The 21,654-nt window shown below is 39.6% G+C and overlaps 1 protein-coding gene across 4 annotated transcripts in view; it reads left to right on the top strand.

Annotated features, from left to right (window-relative positions):
• Positions 1–21,441, top strand: part of col19a1 (collagen, type XIX, alpha 1) — a 75,862-nt gene extending 54,421 nt beyond the window's left edge. For 2 of the 4 annotated variants that reach the window (XM_088385273.1, XM_088385270.1), the window contains 19 exons: positions 618–671; positions 1,019–1,072; positions 2,512–2,565; positions 2,685–2,738; positions 2,917–2,961; positions 3,919–3,969; positions 4,138–4,182; positions 4,928–4,954; positions 6,063–6,116; positions 6,685–6,729; positions 7,743–7,787; positions 7,886–7,948; positions 8,336–8,371; positions 9,609–9,653; positions 10,214–10,339; positions 11,101–11,167; positions 11,242–11,379; positions 15,400–15,477; positions 17,984–21,441. In XM_088385273.1, the coding sequence (XP_088241399.1) occupies positions 618–671; positions 1,019–1,072; positions 2,512–2,565; positions 2,685–2,738; positions 2,917–2,961; positions 3,919–3,969; positions 4,138–4,182; positions 4,928–4,954; positions 6,063–6,116; positions 6,685–6,729; positions 7,743–7,787; positions 7,886–7,948; positions 8,336–8,371; positions 9,609–9,653; positions 10,214–10,339; positions 11,101–11,167; positions 11,242–11,379; positions 15,400–15,477; positions 17,984–18,153 (1,251 nt within the window). In that variant the 3' untranslated portion in view covers positions 18,154–21,441. Of the gene's footprint in view, positions 1–617; positions 672–1,018; positions 1,073–2,511; positions 2,566–2,684; positions 2,739–2,916; positions 2,962–3,918; positions 3,970–4,137; positions 4,183–4,927; positions 4,955–6,062; positions 6,117–6,684; positions 6,730–7,742; positions 7,788–7,885; positions 7,949–8,335; positions 8,372–9,608; positions 9,654–10,213; positions 10,340–11,100; positions 11,168–11,241; positions 11,380–12,337; positions 13,564–15,399; positions 15,478–15,863 lie in introns of those variants that run through there. The other 2 variants (XM_088385274.1, XM_088385275.1) reach the window with 2 other exon arrangements.
• The last annotated feature ends 213 nt before the right edge of the window (positions 21,442–21,654 follow it).

Here is a 21,654-nt window from a genome sequence, read left to right as displayed (position 1 = left end):
ATACCACATCCTAAAATTTTATAAATTTGCTATAGACCATTGCCCTGGAGCAAAGTTGACGCTGCACCCGTTTTTACGGCGAGTGCACGGGTGCCAATCTACCGAAACTACTTGGATGAAAACCTAAGTTCGAGTCATGACAACGTTGTACGTTTAACTTGATGTCTGGGGATGGTAATTGATACAACTTTCTTTTTGGAAAATGGTTTCCTGTAATTCTATTCCTACGATCCATATAGATTCTCTTTTCCAAGAAAAAAAAAAAAAAAAAAAAGAAGAAATCGTACATTGCTGGTGAGGCTGCTTAAAGTCCCTGATTCTCAGCAGTCATCAGGCTCGGGTCAAAGCAAGAACGATGGATGAGTGGTGAGATGCGGAAAAAAATACATGTTGAGAACCAGCTGTCACAGGGATTGGGCTAATATAATGTACATAATATAATTTGTCGCGTACATAATGAAAAGAAAGCATGACATTATAATAGCCATTGCTTGGCACCTGGTTGTTTTTCTTTCTCAGAAAAGAACAATGGGACTTGGATGGCTGCTTGAAATGATCCAAAATATGCCTGCTTGGGTGATGACACCTTATTCGTTCTGTGTTTGTCTTCTAACCAGGGGGATCCAGGTGTAAGAGGTCCAATCGGGAATCCTGGGAAGGAAGGCCCAAAGGTTGGATGGAGATATTAACACATGTACATAATTTGAAAACTTTTAGTATATGGCATGTACTGTTACTTAGGATATCAGAAATGTCTTGCAGCCTAACTAGCGGTGGAGAAAATCATCTTCATTTAGTACTCTGAGATGGGATTGCAGCAAATGTTGTTGCTATGGATACAGTGTTGCTCCTCATTGATGCGAGGAAGCAATTTACAGCTCTGCTCTAAAAGGAAGACATTTTCAAGTTTACGTGCCGTTTAATTGTTTTCCAGGGGGACACTTTTTTTTCATCGAAAAATCTATATGTATACTTCCAAAAAGCACTCAATTTCCATTACTGGTTCTGTCCCCCACAGGGAGTAAAAGGCGAGCGAGGCTTCCCTGGCCCCACAGGAGATAAGGGCGATGAGGTGAGTGCAAAAAAGTGGAATAAGTTGGCACAATGTTGATATTCAGTTATTCCTTTGCCAAATGTGATGACCTTTTTAGTCTAATGGGAAATATCAAAATCTCCTCTTGGAAAGATGCACTATTCCCCATCTTTGCCCTCTAAGGTGATGAAAATATACCCTGACCTGAATGTGAGCGCTACTTAAAAAAAAACACAAGCCGAGAGCTTTGTTTTTCAACTCTCGCTCTACTGGGACCTGCATTTTCTTATTATTAAGTCGTGGCCCACTTGTATAAGGTTATACAGCTTCCGAAAACACACATGCGTATCACAATTTTGAATGCCATTTCAAATGAGTTTGACACACTGCTAAAATCATACCACTTGCCATGACATCCTGGAAGTTTCGAGAGCCTGGTCGAATGTTTATCATTATTATCAGGGATAGGGACCGAACCCTGGCGCAATTAGCTGAGTAATTGACCTGTTGTCCATGTCTAAAGATGGAAGCAAAGCATGAAGATGCAACAACCAGGCAAATCCACCCAACGCTATACAAATTGTGTCCCTTGTTAAGGTGTATCATGTGGCAAATATGTATGTACGCCTCTATACCCCAAAAATACGAATACATGCCATTTTTTAATGCTATCCAATGTGTTGGGAATCTTTGTGGTAGAGGAGATGATAAGCAATATATAGGTCACCTTTCAGCATTGAGTCACACAAACACACACACAAAAGAGTGCCCTTTTGCTCAAGATTGTGTCAATGGCAATACCTCTGCTTTCTCTGAAATCCAACACAGGCTCTGTTTAAGACACCTTTCTCGTTTGGATTAAATGTCAGTCAATAAAAAAAAAATGTGTAAAAAGCACTCCATATGAGTAGCAATGTGAAGAAACTTCAAAACAACATCCGGACTATTTCATTGGCTTGTAAAAAGAAGAATTATAGCTCTGTTATTGCTAAAGGGACTCTACAATTTTTTTTTTTAAAGCAAACTAAATTTTTGTTTAGTTTTAACATTTTCTCTGGAAGGGTATGTGACTGATTGCACCCAAATCAAGGCATTAAAGGCATACCTCAAAGCCTTTAGTCCATTAAGGTAATAAAAAACAAATGATGGTAACACAAAGCAGTAATAATACTAATATCTGTCAAAGTAACAAAATAAAAATAAACTCCGAGTTACTGAGAAAGAGGATGTGAAATAATTGCTAAGTGCTAAGTAGAAAGAAACTAATAAACATAAAGAACTACTTTAAAATAAAACAAAAAATCAACAAAGTTCATGCAATCCGACAAAACTGTGAAGAACTAAAACAAGCAACAATACAGGAAAGCGGTAGAACCTTTTAGTCGCTGCTTATATTCCATTACGGTCAATAGTCGGGAAATTAAGGTATATCACTATAGTTTGATTTTGATATAAGTGACAAATCTCCACTGTCTCAGGGGCCGCCTGGAGTCCCAGGACTTCCTGGAGTGATAGGTCGTACCGGGGAGCCGGTAAGACGCTCATGTTTGTTACGATCCGTCGACAAAATCCACATGTTATGATGTCATACAGAATGATACACATTTTGATGCTGAATGTAACCATTATTATATTACTGTGTTGTTTACAGGGGCTCATGGGTCGCCCAGGTTCAAAGGGTCAAACTGGCTTTAAAGGAGAAAGAGTAAGCGTTGAAAGCTATGCTTCATTAATTTTGTATTTCGTTCACGTAGTTCTTTGATTAGATTTGTTTTTTTTGGGGGGGGGGGATTATTTTACTGTTAATGTATTAGGTCGGCTTGGAACTGTGGTTAGAATGTTTTTTATTTGACTAAAAACTCTTTTTCCTTTGTAAATGACAGGGAAATGAAGGACCTCCTGGTCGACCAGGCCTGCCAGGACCTCCAGTAAGTTATCAGGCCCTTTAGAAGGTTAAAATGAGTAGATTTTCCTGCTTAATTTATACTGCATAAACACAATATTAATCATAATGCAGTGTTTAGGCTAATGGGGGTGCAGAAAATTAATTATTGAAAGAAAATAATGTGCTTGACTTACCCTTTCATTTTTCAAATGAAACACTGATTCGTTGTTAATTTAGGTTTTTTGTGACAAATACAGCCTTGAATAGCCATTAGCTATTCTATTAGCTGTACTAGCTTTTATCTATTATTAACACAACTGTCTTGCCATGACTTCCATGCATAACTGACCCTGAATTTGCTTTCACTGCACATAGCAGTATTTAGTGCAAGACAACAGCAAAAAAATGACAAAGTACAAATATGTTGACATTGTGATGACCCGCTTGCTGGCATTGAACCATGATCGCTTCCTCTAAAAGGCCAGTGAGTAAGCTCCTCCAAAGCCAATCTATAATTCATCAGGCGTCCCCTTGAACCTGCCTTACCCCCACGTGCACCCTGGCCTCATAAAGTGCAGTCTGGGAGGACAGGGTATGGCTCAGTGGCCTGAAAAGGGCACAGGCATCCACTTGCCTCTAAATGAGCACCTTAACTCCCTCTTTGCTTTAAAAGCGTTCATTCACCGATCTTAATCGGCCAAAAACAAGTTTGTATTGGAACGCAGGTCCCTAAAAGTTGCATCCTCAGTCTCACACCGCAAAAGTTGTCCTCACTTTTGGCTTTATGGAGTTCAGAGATCTCATTTTATTCTCTTCTCACCCATCACATCTCATTGTGAAATCGCCAAATGAGGTATTGATCACCTCCATGTAGCTTTTAAAGGCTTAGCGGTAAATAGCTGCCTGGGGCCTACTGTATTAACTCTTGGTGCTTAAGAATATCCACAAGGAAACACTGTTGGATGAAATGTAATGTGATTTACTGCCGGTTGTGTTTTAGGGCCAACCCTATGTGGAGGGCAATGGGATGAGCAGTCTGTACAAGCTGCAGGTAAAGACCTTTATTTGGTGTTGTTCCTTGTGATACGGTGACGCATTGGACTGTGCAGTACAATGCCATCAATCATTTTGGCAGAAAAAGTCTATGCCTGTGGTTAAAAAAATGTTTGACCCATATTGTGGAATAGAAAGCCATAAAGTCAAAACCATGTCTTTTCAGAGTGGAGGAGCTATTTTAGGACCCCCCGGGGCTCCTGGCGCACCGGTAAGTATAATCATTATGCCTGAAGTGATTCCTTCAAAGTGCACGGTGAAGAAACGTCAGCAGACAGACATGTTGGTTCTAGAGAGCCACATAAGAAAAAATAAATAAAAAATCCATCGGCCCTCCAGTGTTATCTCGACTTCTGAGGCCCTCATATCACACTCGGTCACATTTATTGAGAGTTGCTGCTGCTGCTTGGCCGGTTAAGGCTAAGAGGCTTTCTGATTCTCAGATTGATGTCTCTGACCTGCCCCAGGATGCACAAAACATCAGCGATTTGCAAATGGAAGTCAGAGTTCAGCCACACAGTGTCAAGCCAAAATGGCCCATTTTGAAATTCCCCTTGCACTGCTCTTCCTTATCAGGCAGTTTGTAATCTCGTCAGGCCCGGGGAGACATCCAATCTAAGGCCCCACAGGGATCATTCCTCCACAACACCTGAGAGGGGCGGGGCCTAAAATTAATCTCCATGAACTATAGTTAGATCTTCTCTGCCTGCTGCCTCCTTCATAGCCTTAGCCTTGTCAATTTGGGATAGATGTACTATTTACATCATGCAAACATGATTCATTTCCTTTCTTATCTCACGTTTTGCATATTATTATATTGAGTAATTGGCCACGGTGTTATACTGTTAGTTTCAATAAGTGTTGCAGACAGTCACAGAATACCATTTTAGTCTTAGTCTTATTGTCTACATTGTTTGAGAGCAATTGTCGTTTATTTGTCCATTTTCTGTTTCAAGGGTCCTAAAGGAGATGAAGGACTCGCTGTGAGTTGAAACTTTCTTTTCCAACAAAAGATCTATTGTCGGTTTGATTTTCTCTTTGAGTCAAGCCAGACTTGTCAGTTTATTTCAATCAAGGCACTCTGAAGCCTTTACCTGCTGAATTCCAACACACAAACTATATTCTGCAGAAAATATGAAATAGTGGTATCATATTGTCTTGCCAGCGGGAGAACATGAATCTTCAACGCTGTTAAATGCCCCACCTATACGACCCCCAACTCCATCCTACCGATGCCTGAAAACATTCCACACCGACGTGGAAACAACTCTGCTCGCGCCATCACTGTGAATTCTTTATTCCCATGGGGGCAATTGTAGATTTTATTGTTTTGTTGCACTGTGATTTTTCAGCAGGATGTTAATTTGACATTTTAATAAATTACGTGAGCGGCACCAGTGCTGTGGCGGAATTGCCTCAATCCGTCTCACAGCTGATCCCCGTGGCTGCCCCGCTCTCCCCATAACCGTGCTCCCTTACTCGTGACAATCTACATGTGTGACAATTACCCGCACAATCCATCTATGTCAGCGCCAGTTGCCCCTCTTTTCCATGTAATGGCGTTTCTTCATGGCAGCTTGAACAAAATGAGCTCAATAGAGGGCATCGCTTGTTCATGCAGCTGCGAATAGCTCTCTATTTTTAGGGCACAAACTAAGCCTGATTGGGGTTTTTAAAATGGGACGGCTCTTTCTCCGTCTCATCTACAGCCCACAAATTGTAACAGCGCATGCCATAGATCATATAATATAATGCACTGAGCCTGACATATTGTCCCCGCAGGATCATCTTGCATTGATGTGTGAAGGCTTGTATTAATACACGACCATGTGCCCAGAGCAGCGATTGAAACGTGTGACGTCTTGTGTCATGCAGAATTTAATTTACCATAGTTTGGATCTATATTTGATGTGCTAACAGTTACTGACAGCCATGAAATAACCGTACTACCTTCAAGAGCTCATCAACTGCCCCTAAAAGACCATCAGAATGAAAATAGCAACAACAAACAAAACCAATTTTAGTTTTCATAGTGTTTTTGTTTTGTTTCATGTTCACACTGCTGAGTGTGTCATTTCTTATTACTTGTAGGGAGAACCGGGTCTCATGGGATTACCTGGGCTCGAAGGTCTACCCGGTGCGAAGGTAAGCAAAAGCATCTCAGAAAAACAACAATAAAACATACTACAAAGAAACTGAGTGTTTGTTTTATGTTGAACTTACGGTCATTGAATAAATATGTATTCTGTCAAAATGTTTATTGTTATCTTCTCCCTAGTTAATTTGTCAACCCAACATGTCTACTGATTTTTTTGCACTGTGGTTTGAAAGTCATCAGTGAAGGGGAGTAGAGTGCTAAAATAAAATAATTTATTAATCAGGAAGTGATTATGTATGATAATATATGACAGTTGCCAAGGCTTGTCGTCGAAGATAGGATAAAAGATACAGCGAGTGTCGCAAGTCTACTTTCCTACCAAAATATCATGTGAAACGTGGGTGTGGCGAGGAGCGGGAACATTTTGTATTTAACAGAAGAGACATTCAAAGTGTTCCTCAAGTTCATTATAAGGTCTTAGAATCTATATCGCCTCTAGTGGGTAGAAATAATGTTTTCATGTTAACCCTCAATTTATGCTGACACTGCTATGATGGAGAAACACAACTTAAGCTCTTTTTCATGTGTCTGACATAACTGCCATGTTTCTTTCAGGGTGATGTCGGTCCGTCTGGTCCACCGGGAATACCAGGGCCTACAGTAAGTTGGTTCCTTTTAGTCATGCTCATCAGGTACTTCTACATTTGCACTATACATTCATGTCCTTTCCTTAGCACTTGTCATGGATGAGCTGGGACCTAAAGACATTCGATAATTCACGCTTACACTTATAATTCCGAGGTCAGGCTGCTTGAATTAATCCAACATGCTTGTGTTTGGAATGTCAGGTACATGGAGCATACATAAGCATTGGAACAATATGCACACTCCACAATGGAAGGCCTGAGTTAAGATGTCCCTCTTGAATATGAAACAGATGTGCTAAGTCTGTATCTTAATGAAAAAAATACAAGTACCACATAAATTGCGCAGATGTAACAAATATTGTGCCCATTATGTGTTCGTGTCAACCTACGTCTCAGCTTAATCATCTTTGTTTTTCCAAGGTACCACAGCACTACACAAGATGACAGGTGTTTGTGATATGAAAAAAGGAATGAAAAAAAACTGAAAGCTTTTCGAGACGGAAAGAAAAGTGATGTTGTAGTTGCAGAAGTGTGTGCACCCTCTTATAACTGGGGATGTAGATATGTTCCGATTCAGCATATCATGTTCAAACCGGCACTTACTAACCATTATTTTAAGTGCCTTTGCTCAGACCCAAATGAAGTTTAGATGGTCTAGTAGGATTTTGCTAACATACTAGGAGGGTTCTAATAGAAGCCTAAATTAATAACGAGGCACTAAGTGTATTCTAATTTAACATGAGTGTTTCCTAAAATTAGTTGTACAGTTTGTAGATCATCACATCACATCAATAATGAAAAAAAGTTCTGAAGTGATTTATTTTATTTTTTTTTTACATATGACAAAAGCCTGGCATTTGAACAGGGGTATATCAACTTTTTCTATGCCCGGGATAACCTGCTGTGTGTTTGTGCTCCCCATCTTGGTTCTATTATAAACGAGAGGCTGCAGAGTTCCTCCACATATGACACCATTGAGGGTCTGTCAAACACTGATGATTCTTTTCTTTTGCCTTTGATTGACAGGGGAAGCCCGGCCCTCGGGGAGAACCAGGCATCCCAGGAGAGCCGGTGAGCAGCAGCCGCCAACTCTCTTTGAGCTGTCAATCTGCACGTCATTCCTTTATCACTGCCAACTGACACGATGGTGCCTCTCTGTTCTCTGACAGGGTGAGAGGGGGCCACTCGGAGAGACGGGGTTCCCGGGACCCGAGGGACCGCAAGGTGTTGCTGTAAGGATTTACGTGTATTCTTGGCCTGTGCTTATAATCACAGCTACGTGTTCCCAACACACCACAGCGGGATGCCCAAGCTGGAAAATTGACTTTAGCCAACGCACCGTGGTCTTTAAAGGCTCTCAGAAGGTGTTATTTTACCATTAAGAGACAACAAATACACAAAGCAAAAACCACCGCTAAAGAAATTTCAGATTTAGATGATCCATAAAAGATGTTTTTTGTAATATTCCCTCCACAAGCATACAATGAAGACCATTTACCAAGCCATCAGGATTATTGCGATATGCAATTAATTTGGAGATTAGCAGGTGTGGAGTGGCGCTGATCCAATCGAAGGAGCTGATACAAATTGCCTTTGTTTGTGTTTCGCTCCTTGAGCAGGGCAGACCTGGAAAAGACGGTACTCCCGGCTACAAGGTGAGTTGTGCGCACACCATCAAAATCCCCTTATGGAAAGTGCTTTACATCCGTCCATCTGCAAGGAGATGGCACAGCAGATTTTAATCCCAACCGTACCTCTTTCAAGTTACCCGAGTGCATTAAACCAATTTGCATTGTTTGACATTTTAATGATTAAGCTAAACGGAAGCCTACAGATGTAGGACTTTGGGGAATCTTAGTCTTTTAACTCCAATTACACACCTTATGCTAGCAGGTAATTATTCAATGTTTTAAACAAAGACAGACGGCATTTTTTTTCATAACTCATCAAATTTATTAGATACGGTTTCCTAAATAATCTTACAGACAAGGCATGCGGCATGCAGAAGTCACTTCATATTTCCCTTTCTGATTTACAACATTATGTCACAGAGCACACTAATGACTGCCCCAATAGTTTATTGTCTTCCTCTAATTATTAGTTAATATTCCTCCTGGATATTCTCATCCCTGCACTGCATTGTCTTGTTACATCTCACTAGCTTGCCATCCGGATGTTTTTTGGTAGAGAAACAGTGCCATCTAGCAGGTGGTTTTACCTTTTTAGCCCAACCGCCTTAGATTTGTGGTTTCATGTAAATCTTTGGAAAGCAACTCAATGGGCAAGACGATAGATTTAAAGCTGCCATTGGGCTTTGGGGAATAGGGAGTGGTTTAGATTAACGAAGGTAACGGGAGTATTGCTCCATTTCAAGAATCCATATCACATGCCGGAGTGTCTTGCATGGCTCCTTCAATCCGTCTAGAAATGGATACGAGGATGCTCCCCTGAGTGTTTCACAGAGTGTGCTTAAAGAAAGCAATGAGGGGTGACAGGGAGGGGTTGGAAGACACAAGATGTTGTGACATGCAGCTCAAGAGCTTCACTTGGTATTTACGCTCCCCCACTTCCGCATATACAGCAAAGTAGAGAGAAGCCAGCAGGAGTGATGCAGAGCAGCCGTGACATTGCAAAAGGTGAAAGACTGCGGGAAGCTAGACAAACAATACACCTGGGCTGGGTAATAAGCAATCAGTTCTCATTCATCTGGGGAAAGCCTACGACTCTGTCACTAGAAACTTTTTCCCTGTTTTTGTTCAGTTTGTGAATTTCTGCAATACGGGCCACACGGATGGAAATGTCATTTTTAATAAATAGTGTTTTGTGTTAGCAATGAGAAAGCTGTGTATATGTATTGTGTTTGTGTTATTTTATTTTTTTTCTGATTTAAAGGGAGTACCAGGAAGAACAGGGGACAGAGGATCCAAAGGTGAACGTGTAAGTTCCCGACTGAAGATGTCTCACACTCTCGAGGGTTCTGAGTTCGAATCCCAGCTCAGTCAGGCCCATTCCTGTTTTCCCAATGGGAATGTTTGCTTGTACCTTGGGATTGATTTGCAACCAGTCTAGGGTATAACCTGCCTCCCCAGCACACCCTTGACCGAAAGAGGTCAAGCCCCTTAGAAAATGGATGGATTTGTGCTCATATATTTCCATCTACTGTGTAACAAATTCATATGAGCATATTAACACCACATAGAAACCAAATCCCCCATAAACAGTTGTATGATTCAGTTCATATTTGGGGATCAAAAATAAGCAATGTAATCTCACCATCATTACTGTTACAATTGAAAGCCCTTTTAAAGACACACATATTATCTCCAGTTGTATTGTTCCTTTTATTTTATTTCAATTTATCAATTTTATTTTGTTTGTGTTTCACTCTAAATGTATGTTAATTCATCCATGTGCAGTATCTATCACAGTATAATTGCAATAAGGGTAGATAACTCAAGCCGCAACGTGTGGGTTGTTCGGGTTTTTCCCTCATGCAGGGTGATCCAGGAATTCCTGGAGAGAGAGGTGTCCAGGGAGAGAGAGGACGCACAGGAGATGGTGGCCTGATTGGCCCAAGTGGACCTCCAGGGAAAAAAGGAGATATTGGCCCTCCTGGACAGTTGGTAATTCATGAATATCAATATGTGATTACACCGATACTTGATACTCAGCCCTCAAGTGAAGTTCAGCACAAAAAAGATGTGTTGTCTCTAAAGAGGTTGGAAATGTTACTTTCAATATACAGCCACCATATGTTACGCTTTATAGCCTTTCTATAATTCGCATGGCCCGTGTAATTTTGTGTCAGTGCTACCGGGGGCTGCAGAAGGTTTTGCCATTCGCTGTCGCTATACATACACCATCTGACGGCCGTCATGCATAAACGATCATCGCCGGGAGGAGGATGGTGGAATCTTTTTATTTGAAATTGAAATGCGTCATGACAAACCTTTGCACACCGCTGCATATATTTTATGTAGGAAGGCACGAGTGGATTGGATCACGACTCACTCATTTTTATTTACGCGTTATTATTGTAGCTTATACCCAGGAAAACACAAAATGTATGCCCATACGCATCTCCCAACATTTTGTGCTTGTCCATGTAAACTAAGCTTCTTTTGACATTGTTGTCTATACATCTAGCTTTTATCTACATTTTAAAAAAAAAGTATTTCCCTAAACCCTTCAGGGTGGTTGACAGTAATGTTCGTAATCGCGTTGGCATAATTTCCGACGTGCTCGTTTCTACAAACAGTCTGGAGGAGATCATTAAACGGAGAGACAAGACATGCATCTTGATTTCCATCGCGTTATAATAATTATCTAACTTTGCTGCAGCTGACATTTAACTCTTAGATGAAAATTAATTATCTATCTACAGGGTGACCCCAGCTTTATGGAAGAAATCAAAATGTTCATCAGGACTGAAATATTAAGGATCTTCGAAGGTACAAGCGGTTGCACAATTTTAATCTGTTTGTTCTCCTTTTCATCGTGACAGCTGCCGTTTCTTGTCTTGTAGAAAAGTTGTCGAGTTCTGTCATGCTCCAGAAGCTGCCTGCAGGCATTTTAGCCTCACAAATCCAAGGACCTCCAGGACTGCCTGGCAAGGATGGCTTGCCGGGGTTACCAGGAGAGCCTGGTTCTCCTGGTCCTCAAGGTATGAGCCCAGTCAACCAAGGTCATCAGGCGTTATTTCATTACATCAATTACAAATGACATGCTTAACATGAAAAGCTTAAAACTACCCCCTGAAACTTTATTAATCCCTTTTTGTTGCTTAACCTTATCTCCCTTATCTCCATCACTGAGTCCAATGCGATCTGTATCTCATTACTCTGCCAGTGGCACAGCACACTTGCGATTCGATTCAATCCAATTACTATGTGTTGTGACTTTGCATAGGACAATATGGCGCAATGCAAAAATAGTCATGTGCTATTCAACACTGTACAAACAGCTTTCTTTTAATATTGTGCTACAATCTCTGTTTGTAGTTTCATAACACACAGTTAACGGGGAAGAAGAAAAAAACGGTGAAAAAAGGATTAATCAAATAATAATCAAACCTGTATTCAAGTTGCATGTGGACACTGTTTGATTAATAACCTTTAGACTGATACTGCAGGTTTTTATAATGTTTTTAAAACTTGGAGTTGAGCTGCTTACTGGAAGTGAATCAAGTTTTGATAGGGTAGTTAGTACTTTTTGTTACCGGCTTGCGTTCAGACCAAGTGTGGCAGTAGCTCCTGGAATAAAAACAAAAAAGTTGCCATGTTTTGCAATTGGCACTTACCTACCATTTACCTTTTAACGTACAAGGCTTCATTTGTATATTGTTTATAATTTAGTACATTATGCAGCTGTACATAATGTGTCCAGTGAGCATACGCCCCATTAATGCCTTGAACGCACCATTTTATCGTGATCATTAGTGTCGGTATACAGCAGCTCCGGAATGAGGCAATCTTCAACAGCCTATAATTGTAGGTGTATCAGTACGTGAAGGTAAAATGGCTGACGTGTCACCGATTGAGAGATTAAATTTAGATCTGCAGCAGTCTGCCAATGTGCAAAAGGAAATCGTTTCAATTTTGTGGGGATGTTTTTCTCCTTAGACTGAGGGGCGGGCGGCAGAGGAAAAAGGCCAAGAGTGTGTGGTGCACGACGACTCTCTGGGAAATATGAAGACATATGAAGAATTGACTGTCAATAAGAGTTTTATCAGTGCACACAGGAAAACAGTCTCATTAGTGATACTTCTTCAATCCGGGGGGGGGGGGGGAGTCAGGAGAGAGGGTGGACTGGTAGTGATTCTACTGCACACTGGCTTTCTTCTTCCCACTGTGTTTTGCATCTACCTCACAACACCACAACATGTTTACACAGCTATAATATGAAATGCTGCTGCCCCCATTCATGAATAATACAGCTAATGTAGGCAACTAAAAAAAACACACACTATAAATATGTGTGCTGTGTTGATACCTCCCATTAACACACCTAGCTCCTGGATTTTTGGTTGCTTGTTTTATTTTCTGTGCCGTGCAAGAGTGTTTTATAGGGTGGTCTTAATGCAGCCTTGCAATAAACATTTACTGAGAATGAAGAGGAGCGTTATCTCCCTTGATAAATCAAAAATTCAACAACTTCCTAATTCTTTCTTTGTTGACTCCACTCATCTGGGGAGAGAGTTTGGGGAGTAATATTTCCTCATTATTTCTCGTCATCCTCTGCTGGAGACTGTGATCCTCTGGAACATCCAATTTGCCTTTTCTTCCTCAGCCAAAATGAATTGTTATGGAGAAAAATAAGCCTTCTGTTAAATGTACAGTGCCTTTTCTATTTTGTTTTTGGTTTGAGTTCTACTGGCCTCAGACTGTCAGCCATACAGATGCATGCTAAATTCCATGCATTCATTGTCTTTCATTTTAGCCTAGTTTTATTTTGGTTTATTTTTTATTATTCTAGGCATACCTGTACATCAACCACACCATCCCTCCATGTACATATACATGTATACATACATGTATACATACATATACTTGTATATATACATATACTATATATATACATGTAGTATATGTACATATATAGTATATACGGATACATATACAGATACACATATATGTTGACAAATACGGATAGGTATACATATAAACATACATATATGTACATATACAGATACATATACGTTCACGTACTTGTATGTATACATATATGTTCATATATTAATACATAATTTAACACTTTGTTGTCATAACATCATTTTGCCATGTCCATTTAATACAGACTGAATTTGTGTTTTATGATTCTGTTTTTTTATCCTAGAATTCACTGTAAATTGTGCCACAATATTTAATCTTCACTTGTGCTTAAAGAAAGATTTTTTAAAGAATAGAATTAATAAATAAATGTTATAAAAAATGCCATGTGCAAATGTGCATGACTGTGATCCAATCAATCAAGTCGGAAATCTCTGTAACACTTTTATTTTGCTACTAACAGAATTTGTCCATTATTAACAGTCGAAGCAATTTGTTTCCAGCCAAATATGGACACAATGGCAATTTTGGCACTAAATCAGAGTGCAGCAATCTCGATTGCTGCCCAAATGCATTACTTAGAATTTCTTTTTTGCTCAAGGTTCAGAATATTCTCTCCTCCAGAGTGTCTCTTCCCACTGAATGAAATCCCCCAGGCTGTGTGACTGCTGAAAAGAAGTCTCATTATTGCAACAAAGCTCCCCCCACTGCCACCCCCCTTCCCTTTTTCTCGTTCACGCTCACTTTCGGAGCGATTGCAAGCCCTTTTTCGGAGATTTTCTGTGACACGTAAGCGTTGAAGCGTTTCTCCTTTGGGCCAGGCAGCGCAACGCTTGATGCTCCTGTCAGCGCACACAAGATGCACACCATTCTACTGCTGGTCCTGACTCCATTACTGCAAGGGCCTCTTGGGGGGAATATTCACACATTCTAGTCTGCATGTTGCTTCCGAAGGGTAAAGAATGAACGACTGTGCATGAAGTTCTAAAGGAAGGGTCGGGAACCTGTTTCCAGTCAGGGGCCATTTCTTTCAAGGGTCAAATCAGATTTAGGAAAAGAATAATGGGAAAATCAAACCCTCTCATGTTTATGATTATACATTATTACCATTTGTGGCCTAAATATTTTGGCCATTTTTATAACAGTACCGCAAAGGAGGAATTGCACTGAAAATGACGTCACAGTTACTCACCAATCACCGCTCACTGTTTTTCTGAAGGTGATCTGTTTGTTTTCTAAGCTTCTGTGATGTCATATTTGATTGACAGAATGTGATATTCCACAAACATAATATTAATCAGACTATCATCTTTAGACTCGTGGGTCTGCATACAACATATTATTGTAAAGAATTTTGGTGGGGTTGACTTGCCCTTTCTGGTTATTGCACAGTGACTGTAGCATAGCAAATTACATGCAGTGCACAATTGATTTGACAGGGTTAATATTACATTATTATTTTTGTTCAATCAAGTGCCCAACTTCTAACTTTTTGTGTGTTTCCAAGTGAGCTTGTGCTTGACTACTTAACAGCTTGTTTCATCATATTTGATTCAAATTCGAAGAGCGTTTGCTTCGACTCTTTTGGCCCGGTGAATATATTTATTTTGTCCCTTGGAAAGTGTTGCATCTAATTGTGTTTGTCGAGTGAATCCGTCTTTGATGATTTTCCAATCTGATCAGCCTGTGCTCTGTTGTGGAATCTTGAAAGCTGTGCGCCTATGTGGCTGTCGTTGACTAACGCACAGATGGCTCCTTTGATGATTTCCACTTTTTGACGGCATGTCGGTATGTCTTTTATTATTCAAGGTAGGGGACCGACAGTGGGAACACAGTAGCCTGTTTGTATGTCAACTTGCAAAGCTGCTTCGCTCCAAATAATCACAGAGCTGCTGTTTGATATTGTCGTCATTCGGGTGTTATTTATAGCATCCAGGAGCTAATGCATAGAATTCCCTGGACGGATGTGAAGGTGTCAGAAGTGTATCACCACCTTGACTCTCCTTGGATAAATCCTTGTTGTGGGATTTGTGCTAACAGTACTAATATATACGTAATTTTTTTCTTGCACACATGACTGCACAGTCACCATTTCAGTCGTTTGTACAATAAGACTTTGTGGGGTCTTTCCACAGGCTACAGAGGGCAGAAAGGAGAAAGAGGTCAGGTTGGTCTCGGGCTACCCGGTGATCCAGGACCTATGGGACCACCAGGTAAAACTCTCAAACAAAGCTTGCTAAAACTATCTGTGTTTCCCAGCCTTAGATGCACAGTGACTTAAATTTACTTAGTGTCAAATCTTGGGTTGTTTAGTTGAAATTTAAGGAATGGCTTTTGGGACTACCAATCAATCATTCACGAGTTAGATAGTCTTCTTCAACCTTGATTGTTCCTGTTGTCAAGACTTGAGTACAAAAAAGCAAGATGGAATGTAACTAACCCTGACCCATAATTTTTAAATTAACTTGAATAGACAGGTTTAGAGATCAAGCATGTGACCTTGCAAATAATCTTCTCTCTAAATGGACACAAAGTCCCTACTATACATCTTATAGAAATGTCACCGGAACGGTGAGGCCAAATGCTTTTATTTTCATAGGATGAAAAGCTATCAACTCTGCAGTGTCCCTTTGCTTCTCAGTGTTGGCCATTCTTTAATCAATTGCTTTCAGTGTTGCCCTCAAGCTTAAGTGTTGTTGATCAGCCTCACCACTTTCATCAACGCCGAGCTTTTGTCAGCAGCACCGCTTTGATGAATGCTTCTCACACTGCACACACGCACGATTCTGACAGTACATTAACTGACGAACATCGCAGAGTCATTTCCATTAACGTTAAGATGAGCCTGAATATGGATAATTATATTTTCATGCCTTGTTACCTTGAATCTGAATTTATCATGGTTGGTACGTTCCATCAGCAATGTGTGTAAATCTGCAATATAGAGAGATCTTCTTTTTTTTTAAAACAAACTTTGGAAATGTATTTAAACACAAACTTAATTAAACTTACTTTTTGATAGATATTCCCACCTAGTTGGCAAAACAGGCTTTTGAATGTGAGTCCACCCTAAAAGATCTACAACCAAGTGCCTCCATTTACTCCTGACAGACTAGCAGTTACATTCCCAAGTAATAAAAAACAAGTTTAATGTTGCTCTGAAACAAAGGCCTCCCAGATCGCATCACAAGGTGTCAACTTGTCCCCTGCTCTCCCGAAGTGAATAATAGCTTCCCATAGGCGTGATGGAGCGATGACAAGTGGGCAAGGCCTCTTTGATTTTCAGCCTGTGACAACAAAGTTATTACTGACCTTAATGCCGTTCGTCTCATCCATGGAGGTGCACAATTTATGGGCTGTGGAGAGCACAGCTGTTGATGCACTTGCGGCGAGCTTACATGGATTCAAGTCAATGAGGCTTAAGTTGCTTTACTAGTATGTTCCTCCAGGATTTTGCGGGCAGTTTTCCTAAACGTTGCAATAAAATTTGCCATTTTTTTCCCCCTGAAAACTTCCTTTGTTTACAAAAACTCAAAAGTAGAAAAAGTTAATTTTTACAAATGTGTACCGTAATTTCCTAACTATAAGGCACCTCTGAATATAAACTGCACCAGTTACTTTATTATTATTTTTTGTTTCCTTTGGTCATGTTTTTTTCCTTTTCTTCAATTTCTGTGTCATCAGGTTATTCCCACCTGTTCTCACCAACCCCGCCCCTTTGTGTCTTACTATCAGCTCCATCAGCCACATGTGCATTGTCCAGGTGTTCCTTGTTGTCTTGCCAGTATGTCAGTATTTAGCTTCCTGCTTTCTTTCAGTTCTTCTTGGTTCATTGTCGGTATCACATCTTGTCTGCTTCCAATATTGATTTTGCTAGTGTTTGATTTGTTGCTTTTTTCTTTTTTTGGGGGATTTTGCGTTCAAAAGATGAATATAATATTAGGTGCTGTATGTTTTAGCAACTAGTGACCCTGCAGTTATATTACATGAATTGGTGTTTCAAGTTTAGATTTCAAGTTTAAATCAGCCGTTCCAGCAGCTGCCCACAGTCCGCCCCGGTTCAGGCATGCATTTGTGCGAATGGTGACAGGCTAACAAGCGCAGAGCTGCAAACAGTTTGGCGCGAGCTGTTAGGCAGGAGATGGATGGCGGGGGATGATGAAAAGGCCAAGTTGTGTTTTCAGAGAGGGGTGCGGAACACAGCAAGATGTGTGATTCTGGTTTTGTGCTAACTCTCTGTGATATGATGTGAGCATTGTGCTTATTAGATGGATGCTATAATTGAAGGGTTACTCTGAGCCATCCTCTGTAAGAGAGAGGGAAGAAACCAGCAGAGATTGCATGAGTGTGTGTGGCTGGTGTAGGCTTCTGTATACATTATAAAATACAAAGACCTGTTAGGATGACATTTCCACAACACAGTGTTGCTTAGTAACATGGCGTATGAATATCTGCTTTTCTTATTAGAGTCTGGAAATGTTCATCCTGTCATTTACAACAGCTGGCATTTAGACGAATGGATCCAAATAAAGATATGTTGATGAAACAGAAGAATAGCTTTACATAAATGCTAACCAAGATGAAATGCCAGAAGCATGTTGCCACCCTCGGCACACAATAGTCAGAAGGTTATCTGCACTGTTTACAGAGTGAGCATGTGGCTCATGTGCCAGGCAGTTACATTGGTTGTTCATAACCTAAAATGTTTTGTTTATCGAGGCCTTCCCGGGGCAACTTCTCAGGGTCCTCCGGGGCCGCGGGGACCTGCAGGGATGTGCAACCCCAGCGACTGTCACCGGTTAGAGCCCGGCGCAGCCATCAGCCATCCAGCTTTGAGCTCACAAGTGCAGCCGGATGCTGTTCGCAACAGGAAACAAGGGACGGCATGACTGCCGTCCCGCACTGAGTCTATCCAAACACCACTTTGGTACTGTACAGTCAGGGCCTTTTTTGTGACAATGCTAATGGGCTTGTTTTGAATGCAATCTTACTATTTTTTGCAAAGATGTACTTTTGGGTTCAATCTTATTTTTTACCCGACCCTCCTTCCTGCTGTGCTGTGATGTAATGCATTCCTTGTCAACTCTCATTAAGTCTCTCTCAAGTCCGAGAAATGACTTTGTTTAGTCACTTTGAGCCCCGTCGGAATAACATGATCTTAATTATTTGTTTGCCTCCTTAATTAACACGCCTTGCACATTTCCGTTCTCATTCAGATAAGCCATCGCGCTGTTTATGCATGCATGGGTGTCGAAAGACGAAAAAGAAAGAGATTAGCTGTTCGTTTAATGTCGCGCTTTACTTCTGTCAACTTTACGAGGTGGTCTTTGCGTTGAGCAGTCGCCCTGTGGAACTCCTTGTTATCAGACTACTGCAGAGCCTGTGGGTGACCTAACACATTTGAATAACAGTCTGATAATAGAAGTGTGTTTGAGGGAGAGAGTGTGAGCAAACATTTAAAATGAAAAAAAATCTTCTTAAAAAAAATCCAGCGCCTTATGTAAAACCAAAGTGCATCCACTGTGTCTGATATAGAATTATTTATTTTTGTGGTGAGATCTTAAAGAATGTATTAAAAGAGCTCAGCTCTTTTTTTCTGGAATGGGATTAACCCAATTTTTTATGTGTGGACTATCTTAGGTTTATTATAAAGTGATTTACATTGTGCATGATAATTATTAACAAACGAAACTAAATATGTCTTCCCATTTACTGGGTCTTCAATTTGCTTTGGTATGGCAACTGGCTGTTTAAAAAAAAAAAGGCAAATCGCATCACAGGGCGGATTGATACATGAGGAAATAATGTTCTGTGTGTTTAAATGTTTCATGAGGCATAGATTCAAGTCAATAAAGTAAAAATGTAATTAAAAGAAAACACATGCGTAAAGCTGTATTGTTAGAAGACTCATAATTAACATTATTTATAAATTATTACATATAACAAATTTGATGTGAAATGTTCTTCTTTTTTCTTTTCTGATTATATTGTGTTGTATTGTTTTATTTTTCATCTTGTAGTTTAACAACTTAAATATCAGTTTGACTTCTTTTATATCATTTAAACATTTTGTGTACCAGTTCTAATCTTAAAGATTTGCCTACCTAATTTAGTTATGCTCTTAATATAGCAAGTTTATTTATTTCCCCTTGTACATTGTGTCTTTTCTAACCTACAAACTTTATTCTCGCACATTGATATCATCAAATAATGATTTAATACATCATTAGACTAAATATGTCTACAAGGGTTTCATAACTTCCTCACAATATACTTTTAGTCTTGTTAAGCGATATATTTCTCGTAACAGTGTGACTTTATTGTACTAGAATTGCAAATTCTTTTAATTTGACGACTTCATTCTCACATGACTTTTTTTTATCATGTTTCTACTTCTACAATGCTGCAAGACTTTATTTGCGTGATATTGCAATTGAATCAATTTAACACTTGATTTAAATGACTTTATTGTTGTAATTGTATTTATTTATTGTTAGTGTCCCTAGTGCTCCTTCATACACATTGTTATCCTTGCCTTCATGTTTAAATACTCCCAGTTGTATACCGGGATGAGTGATGATGAGGGGATTTTTTTTGCACGTGAATTTTGGTTTGGGCTAATGGGGCTTGTAATGGGACCTGATGATGTAATTACACAAGCAAGTTATCATTTTAACGACGTGTTGAGGTTCTCAGTTATACACGATTAGAAAGGTTGATGCTTTGTGTGCCTTAGTTGATTTCAAGTCTCGTGTTGAGTTTACACAGTGTTTGCAAATGATGATTCCTCTGGTGTTATTTGTATATCTTTGCTTTTCAACGTCGGCAAAGTGATCAGAACACTACACTCAACATTTCTACTTGACGTGTTAACATCCAGGTTATTTTTCTTTTTATTTCATCGTCTTAAGACTGGAAGATTTTGATTGATTTATTTGCTCATTTCTAAACTCATTTTAATGTACTGATTGTACGCTTTGAGTCAAACAGACATTACAGTAATAAATATTGCCATAATACATTTCTTCTTGCAGTTGTTCTGCAAGTTTAAACTTTGTGAAATTAATATATTATTATTTGGTGCTGTGGTAATGAAAGTTGGACTCAAAGGCTTTAATTTGTAACATCTCCTGTTGTATTTGATAATGTACAAGATTGGTGACTGAGTTTCTGACAGCCTTTTCTCCACATCTTTTTGAAATTTTATTTCTTTTCGTTTTTCTTTCAAGTCTCACATCAAAGAGCGTCACAACCTACACAAAATATGTTTGTTTGTATTTTTTGTTATTAAAGCATAGTTGTTTAGTCATCATCTGGATTGTAAAATGTGAGTGGGTCTTATTTGAAGCCTTCATTTATGAGTCTAAAGAGCCCCCTGCTGGATGAGAGTGAAATGTAGGAAAGGGACTTTGAGCAATAGGTTTTCTGTTGGCTTGTGGCTTTTTTCATCATGTTCCTCTTAATGGGCTCCCCTCTGAGACAATAAAGCTGACCTTGATCGAATTCTGAGGGCATGAAAAGTAATCTGAACTTCCTGTTTTTTTCTCTGGTGTACTGATGAGAGCTTCTCGTGTGTGCACTTAAAATTCACGTCACTTCAATTTAGCTCCGATAACGAGGGAGGACTGAAAAGTGGCTTCTGATGTCACAGCTCACATCACCAGCATTTCAGTGCAAATCTATTTAACTGTAAATTGAGTGCAAACACAAAGATGTGGATTTGTGCATCATTTCTTGGAACAATGACGTCATTTTAATCACCTGCTTATCTTGTCATTTTGTTCTATACAATCCTCAAATGCAAAGTTATTGTGAAACCACATGTGTCATGTAATCTTGTGAATAAACTTGTAATGAGGGGAGTATGGATCAGCATCTCAGCATGCTCTCTCAGATTAAAAATGTCTGCCTGCTGCTCTCAGGCAACTCTGTAGATAAACTGGTGTCGTGCTAAGTGTCCTTTTTGTCCTCCTTTTTGTTTGCTTCAATATCTACCTCACTTTGTTTGACACGTAATTAGCTATTTTGGAAATGTTCCTTCTTTTTTTTTTTCCCTACACAAAATCTTGTGAGTTTACCATGAGCAGAAGTTCTCTGACATGTTTCTTTGCAACATTTTCTTGATCTGAACTGACATTTGCCTTACTTGTGTGCAATAAACGTTATGTCGTGCGTTATTTGTGGCATTCTGTTTTTATTCTTTTCTGGATTCCACTTACAAACACACAAACTTCATATATAATAAATGGTAATTTAAAATAAATCAGGACAATATTTAGAAAATAAAAAGTTCATTGTCTGCAAATTGTCTCCAATTAATATATTTAAAATAAGCTTTGTGAAACAATGCTTAATCTTGAGGTAATTTTTTAATGAATGAATGAAATTCA

The sequence above is a fragment of the Syngnathus floridae genome, chromosome 9 (genome assembly GCF_059516105.1).
Source record: "Syngnathus floridae isolate MCC-2025c chromosome 9, RoL_Sflo_1.0, whole genome shotgun sequence".
Taxonomy (NCBI): Eukaryota; Metazoa; Chordata; class Actinopteri; order Syngnathiformes; family Syngnathidae; genus Syngnathus; species Syngnathus floridae.
This window is presented reverse-complemented; position numbering and strand designations above follow the sequence as displayed.